This window comes from Chenopodium album, chromosome 23 (assembly GCF_948465745.1).
Source record: "Chenopodium album chromosome 23, dcCheAlbu1.1, whole genome shotgun sequence".
Lineage (NCBI taxonomy): Eukaryota > Viridiplantae > Streptophyta > Magnoliopsida > Caryophyllales > Amaranthaceae > Chenopodium > Chenopodium album.
The window spans coordinates 20477984-20493406 of NC_137856.1; the positions used below are offsets into that span (position 1 = coordinate 20477984).

At 31.1% G+C, this 15423-nt stretch overlaps 1 protein-coding gene across 1 annotated transcript; it reads right to left on the reverse strand.

Moving 5' to 3' along the window:
- Window positions 1-262: 262 nt before the first annotated feature.
- LOC145607106 (CASP-like protein 1E1) lies at window positions 263-5136 on the reverse strand. The gene is made up of 3 exons (XM_081662869.1): window positions 5124-5136; window positions 4237-4480; window positions 263-602 (listed from the first exon to the last, which is right to left on the reverse strand). Exons 1-3 carry the CDS (start codon window positions 5134-5136, stop codon window positions 263-265), a joined length of 597 nt encoding a protein of 198 aa, XP_081518995.1.
- Window positions 5137-15423: the final 10287 nt, after the last annotated feature.

The following is a 15423-nucleotide window of genomic DNA, read 5'->3' on the forward strand; positions in this document are numbered from 1 at the left end:
TATCTTTCAATCTAAATAAAATGTGAAGGACAAATTTACATTATTATTATGCGTATAAGATATGGAATACATATATGATAAATTTCAAGTCTTTCAACATAAGAGATGATTAATAAAACATTTATCAATGAAAACATTCAGTGAAAATCATACGGAATAGAATTTAGAATATCTAACTTTCCACACTTTGCAAGAAATACTACACGCCTTTGTTACGATAAAGCAGGAAACTCTTATGCATGAAGGCTTGAACTTCCTAACTTTAAGCAATTTTATGGAGTTTTAAAATGGCAAGAGTTACCAGCAAAAGAAATGATATTGCTCCTAAAAGAGAGATCGCAAGAGAAGCCATAACTTGGTGACAAAATTTTCCATACACATTGCAAACTTTGTTCCATTGTAAATGAGAGTTGCCATTAAAACCTAAGAGGCCGACAGTACCCGCCGCTCCAATGCTCGAAAACAACAAGGCTACCATGATCAAATCTACAATAATTATAATCAAACGCATAAATCCTTTTCCTCCTTTCATACTTATGAATGTAAGAGCTAGTGATATCGCCGCCAGTGCACATGCTATGGAGTTAGCCACGACTGAGTACCTATTGCAACACAATTAGTTTAGACTTTCAGTTCAAACATTTAACTTCTAAGGTTATTACACAAACCATAATAAAAAATGACACAAAATTATAAACAACGTGACCATAAAAAAAAATGGTAATTTTGTGTAAGGGAATACAATTTTATTTTAAAACACTAAATTAACTCATTTCCTATATTAAGTTAATTAGCTTAACTTGGAATGTTGAAATATTATAACTAGGAAATTTTGACTTTTACTTCAATGAAAAAACCACTTATTGGCTTTTATCACCTCCAGAAAAAAAAGTTGTATTTAACCACCAATAAAATTTCAAAAAATTGGGTTTTACCACTAACTAATGGATGCCGTCCATGAATTCGTTAGTAGGGCCCACCTTTTTGACATTTCTTCTTTATCTTATCCAATCTTCCGTATCAACCAACCGGCAACGAAATCAACTTACCTCGGTTGATCGAAATTTTGTGTAGGGCTAAGGAGAGCTCGAAATTTGGTGTGGGCTAGGGAGGTGGTCGGAATTAAGTGGTGGAAAGGGTTTTAGAAGTGCGAATTTTGGTGGTGGCTAGGTTTTTAAGAGTGGTCAAAATTAGGAGGGGGCTGAATGGGTGATCAGAATTCGGTGGTGAAGGTTTTGATGTCGGAAATTATTGGAAAGGGGGTCAGATTGTGGTGACTGGTGCATTGTGTGGCGAAATGGTGGTGGGGCTAGTAGTAGTTGGCAGTAGGGCTAGTAGCCAATCCAGCGATAAGGCTGGTAGCCGGTCCGGCGGTGGGGCTGGAGCTGACCTAGCGGTGGCAGCAATTGTCGACTGATGGCTGGGTTTTTTTGTAGAATAAATTTTTTTTTTTTTATAATTTTTTTTAAAAAATTTACCCAATAATATGGTGACACGTGTACATGGTACGCCCCACCAACGGATTTATGGAAGGAACCGTTTAGTTGGAGGTGATTGGCGGTAAAAGTCAACTTTTATCTTTTTATGTGACATAAAAATAAATAAATAAATAAAAAAAAAAAAACTTTTTTTATGAAGGTGGGAAAAGCCAATAAGAGGGTTTTTGGAGGTGATAAAAGTCAAAATATAAAAGAAATATAAGACATTAAAAATAAGGCAAAATTGGCCTCAACACTCTGAACTATGGCTTGGGTGCACCCAGCACCCTATACTTTGCTTAGTGGCCAAAACACCACAAACTAATGACTTTGGTACAAAGCGCACCTTCAGTGAGTTTTTTGGCCATCATTGTCACCGGAGCCAGTGAATTTAATTTTTATTTTTCGATTTGCGTGCTGAATAATTACTGTAAAGGTTTTAGGGGTCATTTTGACCCTTAAGGACCTAAACTGAGCTCGAAACAAGCAAATAAATAGCGTACATGATTCGTTTAGCGTGTTATAAAATATTGCGATTTGCGTGTTATTGTTTTTTAAGCAGAATTGAATCATTTACGTTATAAAGTCTTTAATTGTGATTTAGACAGGGTAGGGATCTTTGTGGTATTGATTAAGGTAAGGGACTTATTGGACTAATCTTTTTTAACCTTGCATTAGACAGACCGGACTCTAATCCTACTGAAACCGTAAAATAGACTATCTTATAAGGTTAATTGGACATTGATGATGTAATCTATCATAGCAATAGATATGCATTAATGTAATTATCTCCTGTTTGTGTTAAAAAAAAGGTATGCATTAATGTGAGACTTTGAAGTGGAATACGGATAAGGATGTGAGACTCTAATCTACTACACCCTTTTTTTTTTTTTTTTTTTTAAACACAATCAAGTTAATTACTACCCTCTATCTCGGAGTAACTGACACAGTTAACCTAACTTTGCACACATGGAAATAACTAATTTGACCTTATTTTTAAATAATTAAGTATGAATGAAATTATAATAAAAGTTAGGAAAATTTGCAAATTATAGCCATTTAAAGTTAGTATTTTGCAAATTACAGTCATTTAAAAAAACATTGTAACATACAGTCCAAAAGTTCATAAACATTGTAAATTGCAATCTGATTTAACTTTTTCATCTATTTACATGTTGAAAAATCTGCGGTTAAGGTTTTAAGGGCAATGTTAGCCTTTACGAGTCCAAATTGAGCTCGAATTTAACAAATGATAACGTAAGTGCCTCATTTTTGCGTAACAAAAATTGTATCGATTTGTAGGCAAAAATTGTATCGATTTGCTGTTAAAACAAGATACATTATTTTTTTGCTAATTCCGAGCTCAATTCGGATTATTAAGGACTAAAATTGCTCCTAAAACCTTAACCGATTATTTTTCGACATGTAAACCGATGAAAAAGTTGAATCGGGCTGCAATTTACAAATTATACGAACTTTTAGACTGCAATTTGCAAGTGTTTGTAAATGGCTGCAATTTGCAAATTAGTAACTTTAAATGGCTACCATTTGCAAAATTTAATAAGTATTACACTTTTTAATTTTTGCCAAAAAAACTACATTTTAATGGAGCATTATATTTCCGCACCCAAATCTACTATTACGTAATTTTTTTTTCCTCTTACATTCAGTACTTTCTTATAAACAATCAACTATGCTATCTTTCTTTGACAATTTTTTAATACTCCAACTACCCTAATAACCTCTTATTTTATTTTATTTAATTAAATTGTCTAAAACTATATAACGATTAAAACACATTAAAATACGAAAGAAGTACATATTTCATGTATCAACCACATACCAAACGGTTACTACCAAGAAATATTACAAGTAATGGACGCTGTTTAAGGGGAAAAATACCAATACCACATTACCACCTTAGTAGTAGGCTAGCAACCTTGCAAGCCAAAAGCGGTTACTATTTACTAAAACCACTAGAGTGTAACCAAACAACCTATTTGGTAGAAAACTATACGAAGTATGGTTTTAGACTGATTTTACAATTACATACTATGTATGACCTAACATTACATCTGGTAGAATATAAATCATATTTCTAGACCTTAACCATCAGCTTGATAGAGTATAAAGTATAGTCTCTATTCTCAAACATCAGCTTACTAGAAATATGTTTCATACTCTATAATATCAATGTCCATATTGTAAGAAATTTATGGACCTAAATAGTAAATACAATAATAATAATGTATGTAGACTATACGGTGACAATTGTATTTATATGCTGTCATGTAGTTTAGCCCAAAATTCAAGTGATCCATTTAAGGAATTATTATTATTGGGCTTGTTACGTCTTTTATAGAGTATGGGTTTAGCTTTATGTGTAGAGATTGTTAGACCTTTACTAATGCATGATGGGCGGATTAGGGATGGGGTCTATATATAGATAGACATCTAGGGTTATGGTCCCTAGTAGAACATACAATAGACTCTCAGTTATATCCCATCAATAGAGAGAAACCCTAGAGTGTGTATCTACTATAGGAGACGCATAATCAAGAAGGGATTCGATCAATTGACATGAAATAAGATACGCGCTTCAGCAATTATGTTTTGCCGATTAATTTGATATGAAGATCAAGTATATTGTAGGAATTAATCCTAACACATATAATATGCAATTCCTCGATACAGATTCACAAAAATAATAATACGAATTTGCATACAAAGTATGAAGGAGAGAGTATGTAGTACGTACACGAAGGCGGAAGCATAGCTTGTTTTAGCGCTGACGGGAACGTTAAACGCTGGAAGATCTGGCGAAATTTTAATAGGAACAATCTTAGTTTGCTTGTTCACCCCTAACAAAATGGCTGCTACAAGTGTTAGTATCAAGGCCAAGACCCTTAGTATCAACTCAGGAACCCTTTTTCCGTGACCTTCTTTTTCTTTGTTCCTTTGAATACTATCTAAACCTTCAACATTATTTGCCATTTCTAACACTTTTATTTAGCCAAAAAAATTAAAAAAAATCTATGTATAGATAGATGTAGGTACAATGTTTTATATCGTATGCTTTTAATTATATATATAGGCAAAGATCTATGGAAATAATTAAAGGACAAGATATGAAATAATGAAGCTTGTTTGGCATTATTAGGCGGTTGGAAATTTAAGTGTGAAAAACTGTTCATTAATGTTTGCATTGAATTGAATAGACATGAGGACAAGTGATGGCATATTACATAAACGTGTAGCTACTTTAGCTAGACACACCATCGAGTAATTGGTTGGGTGTATGGAAGAGTTGAATTTTGAAACTAAATCATTGCGGCATCTTGCGATGTGGCTGTTTGGTTCACATAGGATAAATTATTATGCAAATTATTATTTCATGAGTAAGAGCATTCACAATAGATAACAGCACCTTGTAGCTTTAGGTCGCCGTATCATCTTTCTCAAAAGATATCAATTTAAAGTAAATGCAAAAAAAAAAAAAAAAAAAAAAAAAAACAAATAATTTAATCATCCAAAATAGATAACACATGCTTTCGGTGTAGTGAAACTACGTAGCTTTGTATAGTTATGTATTTTCACATTGGTGTGCTTATTAGCTCTAACGATTTAAAAATTGCAAGTAAGGACCTCTCACAACCATTGTTAATGCTCTTAGTTTCCTTATTAATTAATATTCTTGAATACTTATTTAAAAAAGAAAAAAAAAGAATAGATTATCCTTTCTTTAAATGATTCAATAATTTTTCTTTAATAAAATTAAATAATGCAACAATTAATGCTTTATTTAGGGTTCGTTTTGCATTGCCGTAATTTTCAGTTTTTTTGTTTTTTGTTATTTAAAATCATATGATATATGTCCTATAATGAATAAAAAATTAATCTAATTCATTAAAATCATGATAATTTTGAAAACTGACAACAGAAAAGTGAAAACACCTTTTTTCTCTTTCCCGTTTTTGAATTTTTGTTTTAAAAAAAAAGGAAATTGGAAACAAAAAATGATGTCAAACAAGCCCAAAGTTACAGGGTTTTTGCATCGTTAAATTTTGAGGAAATCCACCATCTTTTTTTCATAAACAGAAACACAATATACCCTTGTTAACATCAACTAAGCTCTTTCTTCATATGACTTCGTGAGATTTTCAATGCAACTTTTGTGGTACATCTTAACTTTTTACCTACTATATCCGCGATAATTGTAACACCCCCAAATCTCCTTCTACGGAAATACTAGTATAATACGTATAATTATACCGTAGAGATAGACTTAGGCGTATTACCGCCGCGTGATTACGCAAGGCTACTCAACTTACTAAAAATAACAATACTTTGCAGCGGAAACTTCAATACTCTTCTTTATTAATAATAACCATAAATAGTAACCAAAGTTATGAGTACTTAAAATAGATACAAGACCAAATTCCTAATTTAGTGAAAACCAATCCCGGGACTCCAATGCATCATTTATTGACTCCAACCTAAAAATAAGCAACACTGCTTACCATTACGGTAAACAGGGCGAACCAAAACAAATAAGAAGTACGAGTTAGCAAAATATGCTAAGTACGAAAAGTGCAAGATAATTAAACTCAATTTATTCGCAAACATGCTTTAAAAACCAATTTCCAATAAATAATCCAATAATTCCAAACTCATGGTTTAAAACCAATTCTCAATAATTCCAATATCAATAATCAATAAAACCAATTCCAATTATTTAAAACCAGTTCCTTATATTAAAAGCGATTCCTCTCCCAAGTGTGCACACCCCCAAAGCTAGTCTCCTTATATTACAAGGCTATTCTTAAGGAAAAACTAGGTCATACAAAGTCCATAGTCTTATCAATAAACCAAATCCGCATAGTGGGATTACTAACATGCTTATAAAGCATAAATAATAATAAATCCACGATTCAATAAATCCTCTTTTAAATCCAATAATTCAACCTTTAATAATAATCCAAACTTCTTTTTAATAAATTCAACATGCTTTTAAAATCAATCCTTTTTAAACATGAATAATAAATTAATTAATCAAAACATGTTATTAAATCAATACTCCAATTTAATTATTAAAACCAATCTTTTAAACATAATTTTAATTCATAAACCATAATTCAATTCAATTTAATTCAATTCAATTTAATTCAATTCATCATAAAATCATTCAAACATGTTATTCAAATCGATCACTTTCAAGGTATCTAGCCACCTAACGTACCTTGATCTCCACTTAGCCAACAACACTTCAAAAGAACTCTCAAGTAGCTTGATCAAAAACACCGTACAAATAAATATAACCTTAATCAATATAAGGTTAACAAATAATCACAAATAATTAAATTAAACCCTCCCAACTATATGTACATGAACCTCTTAAATTAATTCAACATGAATATTATTAAAATATGATTTTATATAATTAAAACTACTCATAATAATTTCATATTAATCTCCCATAATAATAATAATAATAATAATAATAATAATAATAATAATAATAATAATAATAATAATAATAATAATAATAATAATAATAGTAATAATAATAATAATAATTGAATAAAAGGAAAGGAGAAGAAAAGAATTGGATTTGCGTAGGAAATAATAGGCAGAACTTTCAGAGGCTATAACTTCTTCAATATAGCTCCGAATTGAGTGATTCTTGAGCCTAACCTCAAGGATTTTTTGAGAGGAACATCTTTTTGTGAAACGTCACTACCCCAAAAACTGAACAGAAGTGCCTGAAAATTGGCTTCAAAGATGAACGGGATGATTTGTGTGATATTGAGGAGAAGAAAAGAAGAGAATTTGTGTGAAGAATGTGAGAGGTATGAAGGGGTATTTATAGGCTAGTATGAGCATGAATTATGGTAGGAAAATGTAGGAAGAATTATGGTAATTAGGGTTTAAGAGATTACTTGGAGAAGTAACCAAAGATTTAAGGAAAGTTTTGATATTTGAAGGGATTGTGTATAATTGAATATGGAAGGTATGTATGTCATGAAAAATATTAAGGAAATTGGAATTGCTTGGGGAATAATTAAGAAGAATGAATGGCAACAAAATATAATAATTGGATATCAAAAAGATGGAGAATTAGAATTATGGAAAATAGGAGATTTTAGGGAGATAATTAAAAATACAAATTACCAAAATATTTTCCCAAAATGTTTATGGGATGGCCGAAATTATTGAGCTTTCCTAAGCTCATATTTTCAACCTTCCTATTTAGTATTTAGGAATATATTTTGCTAGTTTTAAGGAATTAAAAATAATTGTGTAAATAATATATATTGTAATAAATTATTAAATAATAAAATACCAAATATTCACCAAATAATTTAACTTATAAAATAAGATTTTATACATAAGAAAATATGAAATTATTAGCTAAATAAATGGGATTTTCGGACTTATTAAAATAGTAATAAAATATATTTTTTTCCTTAATTAAAATATCCGAAATATATAAATAATCCGGGTTTAAAATAGGATAAATGGATAATAAATCTTATCCAAAATAATGATTAGTTTTCAAAATACTTTTGGTGCCAAAATTCAAATATTATTTTGGCTCCAAATAATAAATTTACTAAAATACCCTTTTTATAAAATAATTCCTAATTAATAATTAGGAAAGTACGTATGAAAATACGGGGTATTACAATAATTCTTTAAAGACGTGATCTCTTCAACTTATTTCAGATATTTATTAAGTATTCCTTATTAAATTCAGATCATATCAGACTAGACCAAACCATAAATATTCAGATCAGGCTAGATCAGAACTTTTATTTATTATTTACTTATCGTTAAATATCATTAATTGCATATTAAAAATATTATAAAAATTACATATTTGAAAATTTTATAATGAGACGAATCTAACAAGATCCATTTTGATGATGTTTTTTTTTATAGATTAGTATTAAAATACAGTCAATATTCAGTCAAATTGAAAATCTAATCAGACCAAAACATGTAATAATATTCAGATCAGACCTAAAAAAAATCAGACCAGATCTACTAATTATTTTAGGTGAAAAGAACAAGTTTTAAGTCACTCTCAGAGTCCAGACCAATCATATTAATAATAAGTACTCCCTCCGTGTTTTTTTAAGTCTTACAGTTTGACCGTCACATAGTTTTAGGCAAATTAATTGACTTAAATAAAATAAGAGGTAAGTGGGGTATTTGGAGTATTAAAAAATTATAAAAGAAAGATAGTGGGGCTAATAATTTATTGAAAAGTATTGAATGTGATAGGAAAGATATAATAAAATAAGTAGTAGTGGGTTTGAGTGGGGACCATAAGAGGAGAGTGATGTAATATTTAAATATAGAATTTTGCCAAAAAAGAAAGTGTAACACTTATTAAAACACAGTCGGATTTAGTGAGTGTAACACTTATTAAAACATGGAGAGAGTATAGCCCAATCACAATTGTGTAAAATTGGGCAAATTTACATTCATGGTTAAGTATTGGCGCATAGCTAGTATTTTACATGGTAAATAAATAGCAGATATAAGACAAAAGAGTAACAATTTTTTTTTTCTAGTGGTACAAATATTGTACCACTAATACCAGTAATGGCTATAAATAGTATTACTAAAACTACATATATTCTAGAAGTATAAAATACATGTATAATGGTACATTAAAATACCATTGTAGCAATAAAAAAATTCACAAAAACTAAGAGAATTTACAAATTTTCCTCCTATATACATCACAAACAAATAGTAGCTATCCGCCTAATGTGTCTAGTCGCACAAACTTAAGCTGTGTTAGATTTAGTCATCGAAATTCACTGCAAAATATTAAACTTAGTTTAAATAACTATTTTTAAAAAATAATTTATAAATATTAATAGAGAGCTATTTTTATTTTTAATTAATATCTTAAATTTTGGCAGAAAAATCCACTTTGATCACAGGAATGTCATTGATGGTTTTTGACGACTAACGCCCTGTTCTTTTGAGCTTCTGGGCAGAGCAGAGCAGATTTCAACAGAGCAGAGCAAAGCAGAGCAGAGCAGAGTAGATTGAAGCAGAGCAGAGCCGAGCAGAGCAGAGCAGATTTCATCATTATTATTATTATTATTATTATTACTAATATTATTATTATTATTACTATTATTATTATTATTATTATTATTACAATTATTATTACAATTACTACTACTACTACTACTACTACTACTACTACTACTACTAATACTACTAATACAATAATAATAATAGTAATGATTTATTATTGTTATTAAATATTAATATTATTATTATTTTTATTATTATTATTACTACTACTACTACTACAACTGCTACTAATACTACTACTACTACTACTACTACTACTACTACTACTACTATTATAATCATTAAATTTTATCATTAAATATTAATTATTATTAATAATATTAATATTATTAAATATTAATTATATTATTATTAATAATATTAAGATTATTAAATATTAATTTTATTATTATTATTAATATTATTATCATTAAATATTTATTATATTATTATTAATATTATTATTATCAAATATTAATTATTATTATTATTAAATATTTATTATTATTATTATTATTATATATTAATTTTTAATAATATTATTATTAAATAATATTTATTATTATTATTAAATATTAATTATAAATTATTATTATTGTTATTAAATATTAATTATATATTATTATTATTAAATATTAAATATTAAATATTAATTATTATTATTAAATATTATTTATTTATTTATTATTATTAAATATTAATTATTATTATCATTAAGTATTAATTATTTATTATTATTATTAAATATACATTATTATTATAATAATTCAATATTAAGTATTAATTTTAAAGCAGAGCAGAGTAGGGCAGGGCAGAGCAGAGCAAAGCAGAGCAGATTGAAGCAGAGCAGAGCAGAATTCAGCAGAGCAGAGCAGAGCAAAGCAAAGCAGAGTAGATTTTAGCTGAGTGGAGCAGAGCAGCTCTAAAGAACGGAGCAGAGATAACGTTAACGTTAAATTGGCATTAGTAAGTGTAATATTGCCTAGGATTCTTTTTAACTATTTTTACCTTCACTTTGTTGTCCTCAAACAATTTTTTATTTTCTAGATGTTCTATAAAAACCGATCAATAAAGAGGAATCCCCAATTTTTCTTTATAAATAAGGCAGCCAACGCGTGCGATGCCTGCGGAGTGGCTTGTCCTTTCTTGATGTTAATATTAGGTTGTGTTTATTCTCTCCATGACATTGAGTTTTTTAGAGAAAATAATTTGAATAATTAATAGAATGTGTATATTGGATTGTGTTTAAACTTTTTGTTTTTTCTAGCACAACTTTTACACTTGTTTACAACTTTAACTCAAAAAAATTATGCAATTATTCAACAGTTCAATATTGAAAAAACATCTACAAACTTATTTAGGAATAGATTAAATATAATTAAAAAATCATATAGCACATATTTTATACAAACAGAAGTATCTAACATTGCATATGCATATAAAAATAGAAAAGTTTTTCGGAGCATTTACTCTCTGCAACTATATACTCTCACCCAACCTAGTAATTACTCAAAATAAATTATATATGATTAACTTAATGAAACTAAATAAGAGAAACAATTACACCCAACTCGCATAAACATTAACATTCAGGCAATCAGAGAAAATACAGTATCAACTTGCATTTGTAACTTTCTTCAAAAACGTGTATTTGGTCATGCAATAGAAAAAGTTTTATGCAGCCCCAATTGTAGCCTTTAAACCCCTGATAATTCCCTTGACTTCCTTCTTGCTTTTTTCCCCTTCTCACCGAAGTCAGTTTGGTTTCCTTTCTTCTTAGTACATCTCCTTCGGCAAAATAATCAGATTCATTTCATCGTCCTCGATGTCATTTATACACAATTATGTGTAAGTCGTTAATGTTGACCTTCACAAAGAAGAAACATCCTGTTACTTGTCCGGTTGATAAAGTTGTCATGCATATAAACTATAACCTCCATTAAATATCAACATTTTAAATATTTAAAATTTCATTTTCCATTTAATTTAATTAATTATGTAGAAAGATCTTTCAAATTCATCCATCTTATAGAGTCATTTTTTTTTTTTAATTTCAAACATGAGAGGTGAACTTTAAATTTACCTATAATACAAATAACTAATATAAAAGTGCATAAATGTAAGGAGATAGAAAGCTCAACACTAATTATTATATTTGTACATGTGGAAGGACAAAAATGTAAGAAATTACATATGGGGGTAAGAACGTAAACAAACATTTTGAAGGGCATATATGTCCATGCACTATTCATAAGCGCAATCTTCTAATTTTTATAAGGTAGGGATAAAAACGTTTATCTAGTGATAGTTTTGTAAATAAATTAACACAAATTAATTAAAATCCTATTATCATAACATTTCCATAATAAAAAATATCTATGGGGCCCAACATCAATAAGAAATTGTTGATTTATATATAGTAGTGGCATTATATCAATGATCTTTTTTTGCTTATCATTAGATAAACTTGTATATTTTCAAATAACAAAAAAACCAATTAATTTTCATGACAAACAAAAACGTTTATTTAATGATGACCTTTCTGTAAATGAATCATCTTAGTATCCTAGTTAAAATTCTATAATATAATAAACACAAATTTCTAGTCGAAAAGGAATCTATTTGTCATATTTTCATAAGTACTAAGAGCATGCTAAGCAAGTGACCAAAAGTGTTGGTCATGAAGAGAGAGAACTGCAGATTTGCATTGATAATATATTGTAGAGAAATAAAAAAAATAGCGAGATTGAGCGATGACCAAGGCTTGGCCATAACCATAACAACATCCTAGGAAAAATTTCCTAGAGCGCCACGTGGATGTTGAATGGTGTGATTGAAAAGAGAGAATGCATGGTGAGATGATAAAAGTAGGAGAGAGAAAGTTCATGACTAAACTTTCTTAATCAGGATGTTCCTGTTAGGGAACTCAGCTCTTGTTAGAGAACTCTTCTTCTAATTTGTTTAACTTCTTTGATAAAGATCACTTCATGGCTTCTTAGTTCTAGCTACTTCTTTCATCACCATGATCAACTTCACCTAAACTAATCAAACACTTGAAAACCTTTATTAGTCGAGTTTGCTTTTGTTTAAGTTCCTCATCATCAAAACCTTTATGCTTCAACATTGTAATACCCAACCATTTTGCCGTCTTCCTAGCTTGTCAAAATTGAATTTTTATTATCCTTGTAGCGTAAAGAGACAATATGGGATTGCGCAAACCATTCCTACGGGAGATCTTTGTCGCCCTTATGAATTCCCCGTTATTACCCAAAAGGTTCCACCTTCTTTGTCCAATGATGTGAAGCAATGTTTGAATGGGAGATCTAAAAAGGATCAGATCAAAGTAGAGAAGACCAATGTGAAGACTTGCCTTGGTGACAAGAAAATTCCTGCTAAGGAACGCATAGGCGAAAAAGTTGAATTTAAGACTCCTGTGATGCCTAACAAGAAGAGTGCTAAAGAAAAAGGAAAAAGAAAGGTTGACTCTACAGAAAAGAAGATTTGGGTTGTAGGGAATATTTCAAGCATTATGATCCCAAACTTGAACCCCACTGTGATCATACACTTAAGCATGGTGGCGTTCCAAAGGGAAAGAAAAGAGAGCAAAAGAGTCGCCAACAAGTTTTAAGAACTTGTAAACCCAAAAGACAATCCAAAAGGACCATCAACTCCATAAGGTCTTGAACCAAACAGGGTCCGGGGATGAGGGTACGAATCCAATCTACAAAAGAAAGGACCCGCCCTATAAAATAGGCCTCTACTTTGTTCTGCTCGTATTCATGTGCGCTTTTCGAATAACATACAAACATCATATTAAACCTACCCTGTTTATCTATGTTGGTTGAATATTAATGCACAAATAAGACTATTATTGGCGATCACTTGAATTAAAATCACATTAGCCTAAACCAAATTATTAATTATCTTATTAACCGTGATTTCAAGTACAAATTCCCTTTAACAATCATAAAAGGTGTGATCAAGCAATAACAATATAAATATATCAAGCAACATAATAATAAATCAATAATAATAATGATGATAATAGCATGATAAGGCACAATAAAGCTTAATAATAATAGCAAGATCCTAGGCATGATACTAACAAGATTAATAACAAATCCTAGCATGTCACTAAACGATAAAGATCAAAGCTTTAAACCTAACATGGTACTAACATGATATTAGAAAAGAGTAAAGTCACCCAAAACATGATACTAGAAAGCATAAAAAAAATATCCTAACATGATACTAGGAATTAAATACATCCTAACATGATACTAGGAATATTAAAACAATAATAAACATGCTTTCTACATTGTGAATAAAATAGGGAGTAAGCTAATCTACTTACTTTGAAGCCTCGTACCTCTTTCTAATAACAAAATACACAAGTTAGTAAACTTCAATGAAAATAATAAATCAAAGAATTAAATTAAATTATTGAAAGAAAGAGTTAAAAATTTTAGACTGGATTTGGGACCAAACCCTCAGAAAATATTAAACCTTGCACGTCTAGGGCGAAGGCAACTTCGAACTTGGCTAGATGATTCTAAGTCTTGTGAATGCGGAATATTGTATGTAAAAAGCTAGTTTAGAAAGAGAGGGAGAAAGAATAAGCTATATTGCTTAGAGAGAGAATAGAGAGAATTAAGGATGAGAGTTGATGATTCTGAAAACAGAGATTCGGACCCTATTTATAATGAAAATAGTCCGGAAAACTATAGAATTTGATAAGGAATAAAACTACACGCTATCGGCAGGAATCGACTCTATCGCGAGGCGACAGAGACTGTCGCGTGGCGACAGAGACTGTCGCGTGGCGACAGACTTGTCGTTTGGCGACAACCTGTATTAGCGCGTTTTCTTCACGCGGAATCCGATCTTTAATCAACTTGATCTACGGAATCCGTACAGAAGATAAAATACGTATTTTTAAGATAATAATAAAAAAAATAACGTATTACTCCTCCACCACGGCATATGTTTCATGATGCCTTGCAGCGAGATCGTGCCAGTGGACCTACTCGGGGTACTCCTTGGAGGTCCTACGTTCTCCTCGAGCAGAACTATGAGGAGGACCTGCTATCGTTGCTAGTGCCGGCTCCTGTCCTTTCAGAGGAGGCAGCGGTATGCTTTTATTCTTTTGGTTTATCTTTAGGTAGCCCCCAAGTATTTTTCTAACCTTTTATTCTTAACAGGCTGGCCCTAGGGAGTTCGTTCCCCCGAGGATGTCCATACGTTACCAGGGCATGTACGGGCCGATCGAGGAGCTTATTCCGCCAACCCCAGAGGGGGAGCAGTTTGTGGAGCGGTCTATTCCTCGTCACCAGACTCGAGTAAGTAACTTTTCATATATCATCTTTATACTTGCTTCGTAATTGTTACTGACTTGGTTACTTTGGCAGTTTTCTCGCGAGGTGGTGACGGCTATGGCTAGGTGCATAGACGCCTTTCGCAGCCAGCTTGTGAGGTTGCGGAACCGTGCTACCTGTCGTAGCAACGATGTTGAGGAGGTATTACTTTTTTGCATTTAGCATCTTTGACTTGTTTTTTCATTTGCACTTGCTAACTTTGATTTACTTTTGCAGGGGCAGCCTATTCCTTCTCCACGCACTCGGTCGAGACCCGAGCCTAGGAGAGAGACTACTAGGTCCGACTCGAGGCGTCGCCGGACTACTTCCGGTGGTCGGGGTGGTCGTTCTGAGGCCGCCTGCTGTAGAGGACTCGGCGTCATCGCCCGAGGATGCTCCGACTGGGCCGACCATTCGAGGTGGGATGGGTGGTGGGACGTACGAGTTTGGCTCGTCGTCGCAGCAGCCTTTGCAGCCCCAGCCTCTTTCTG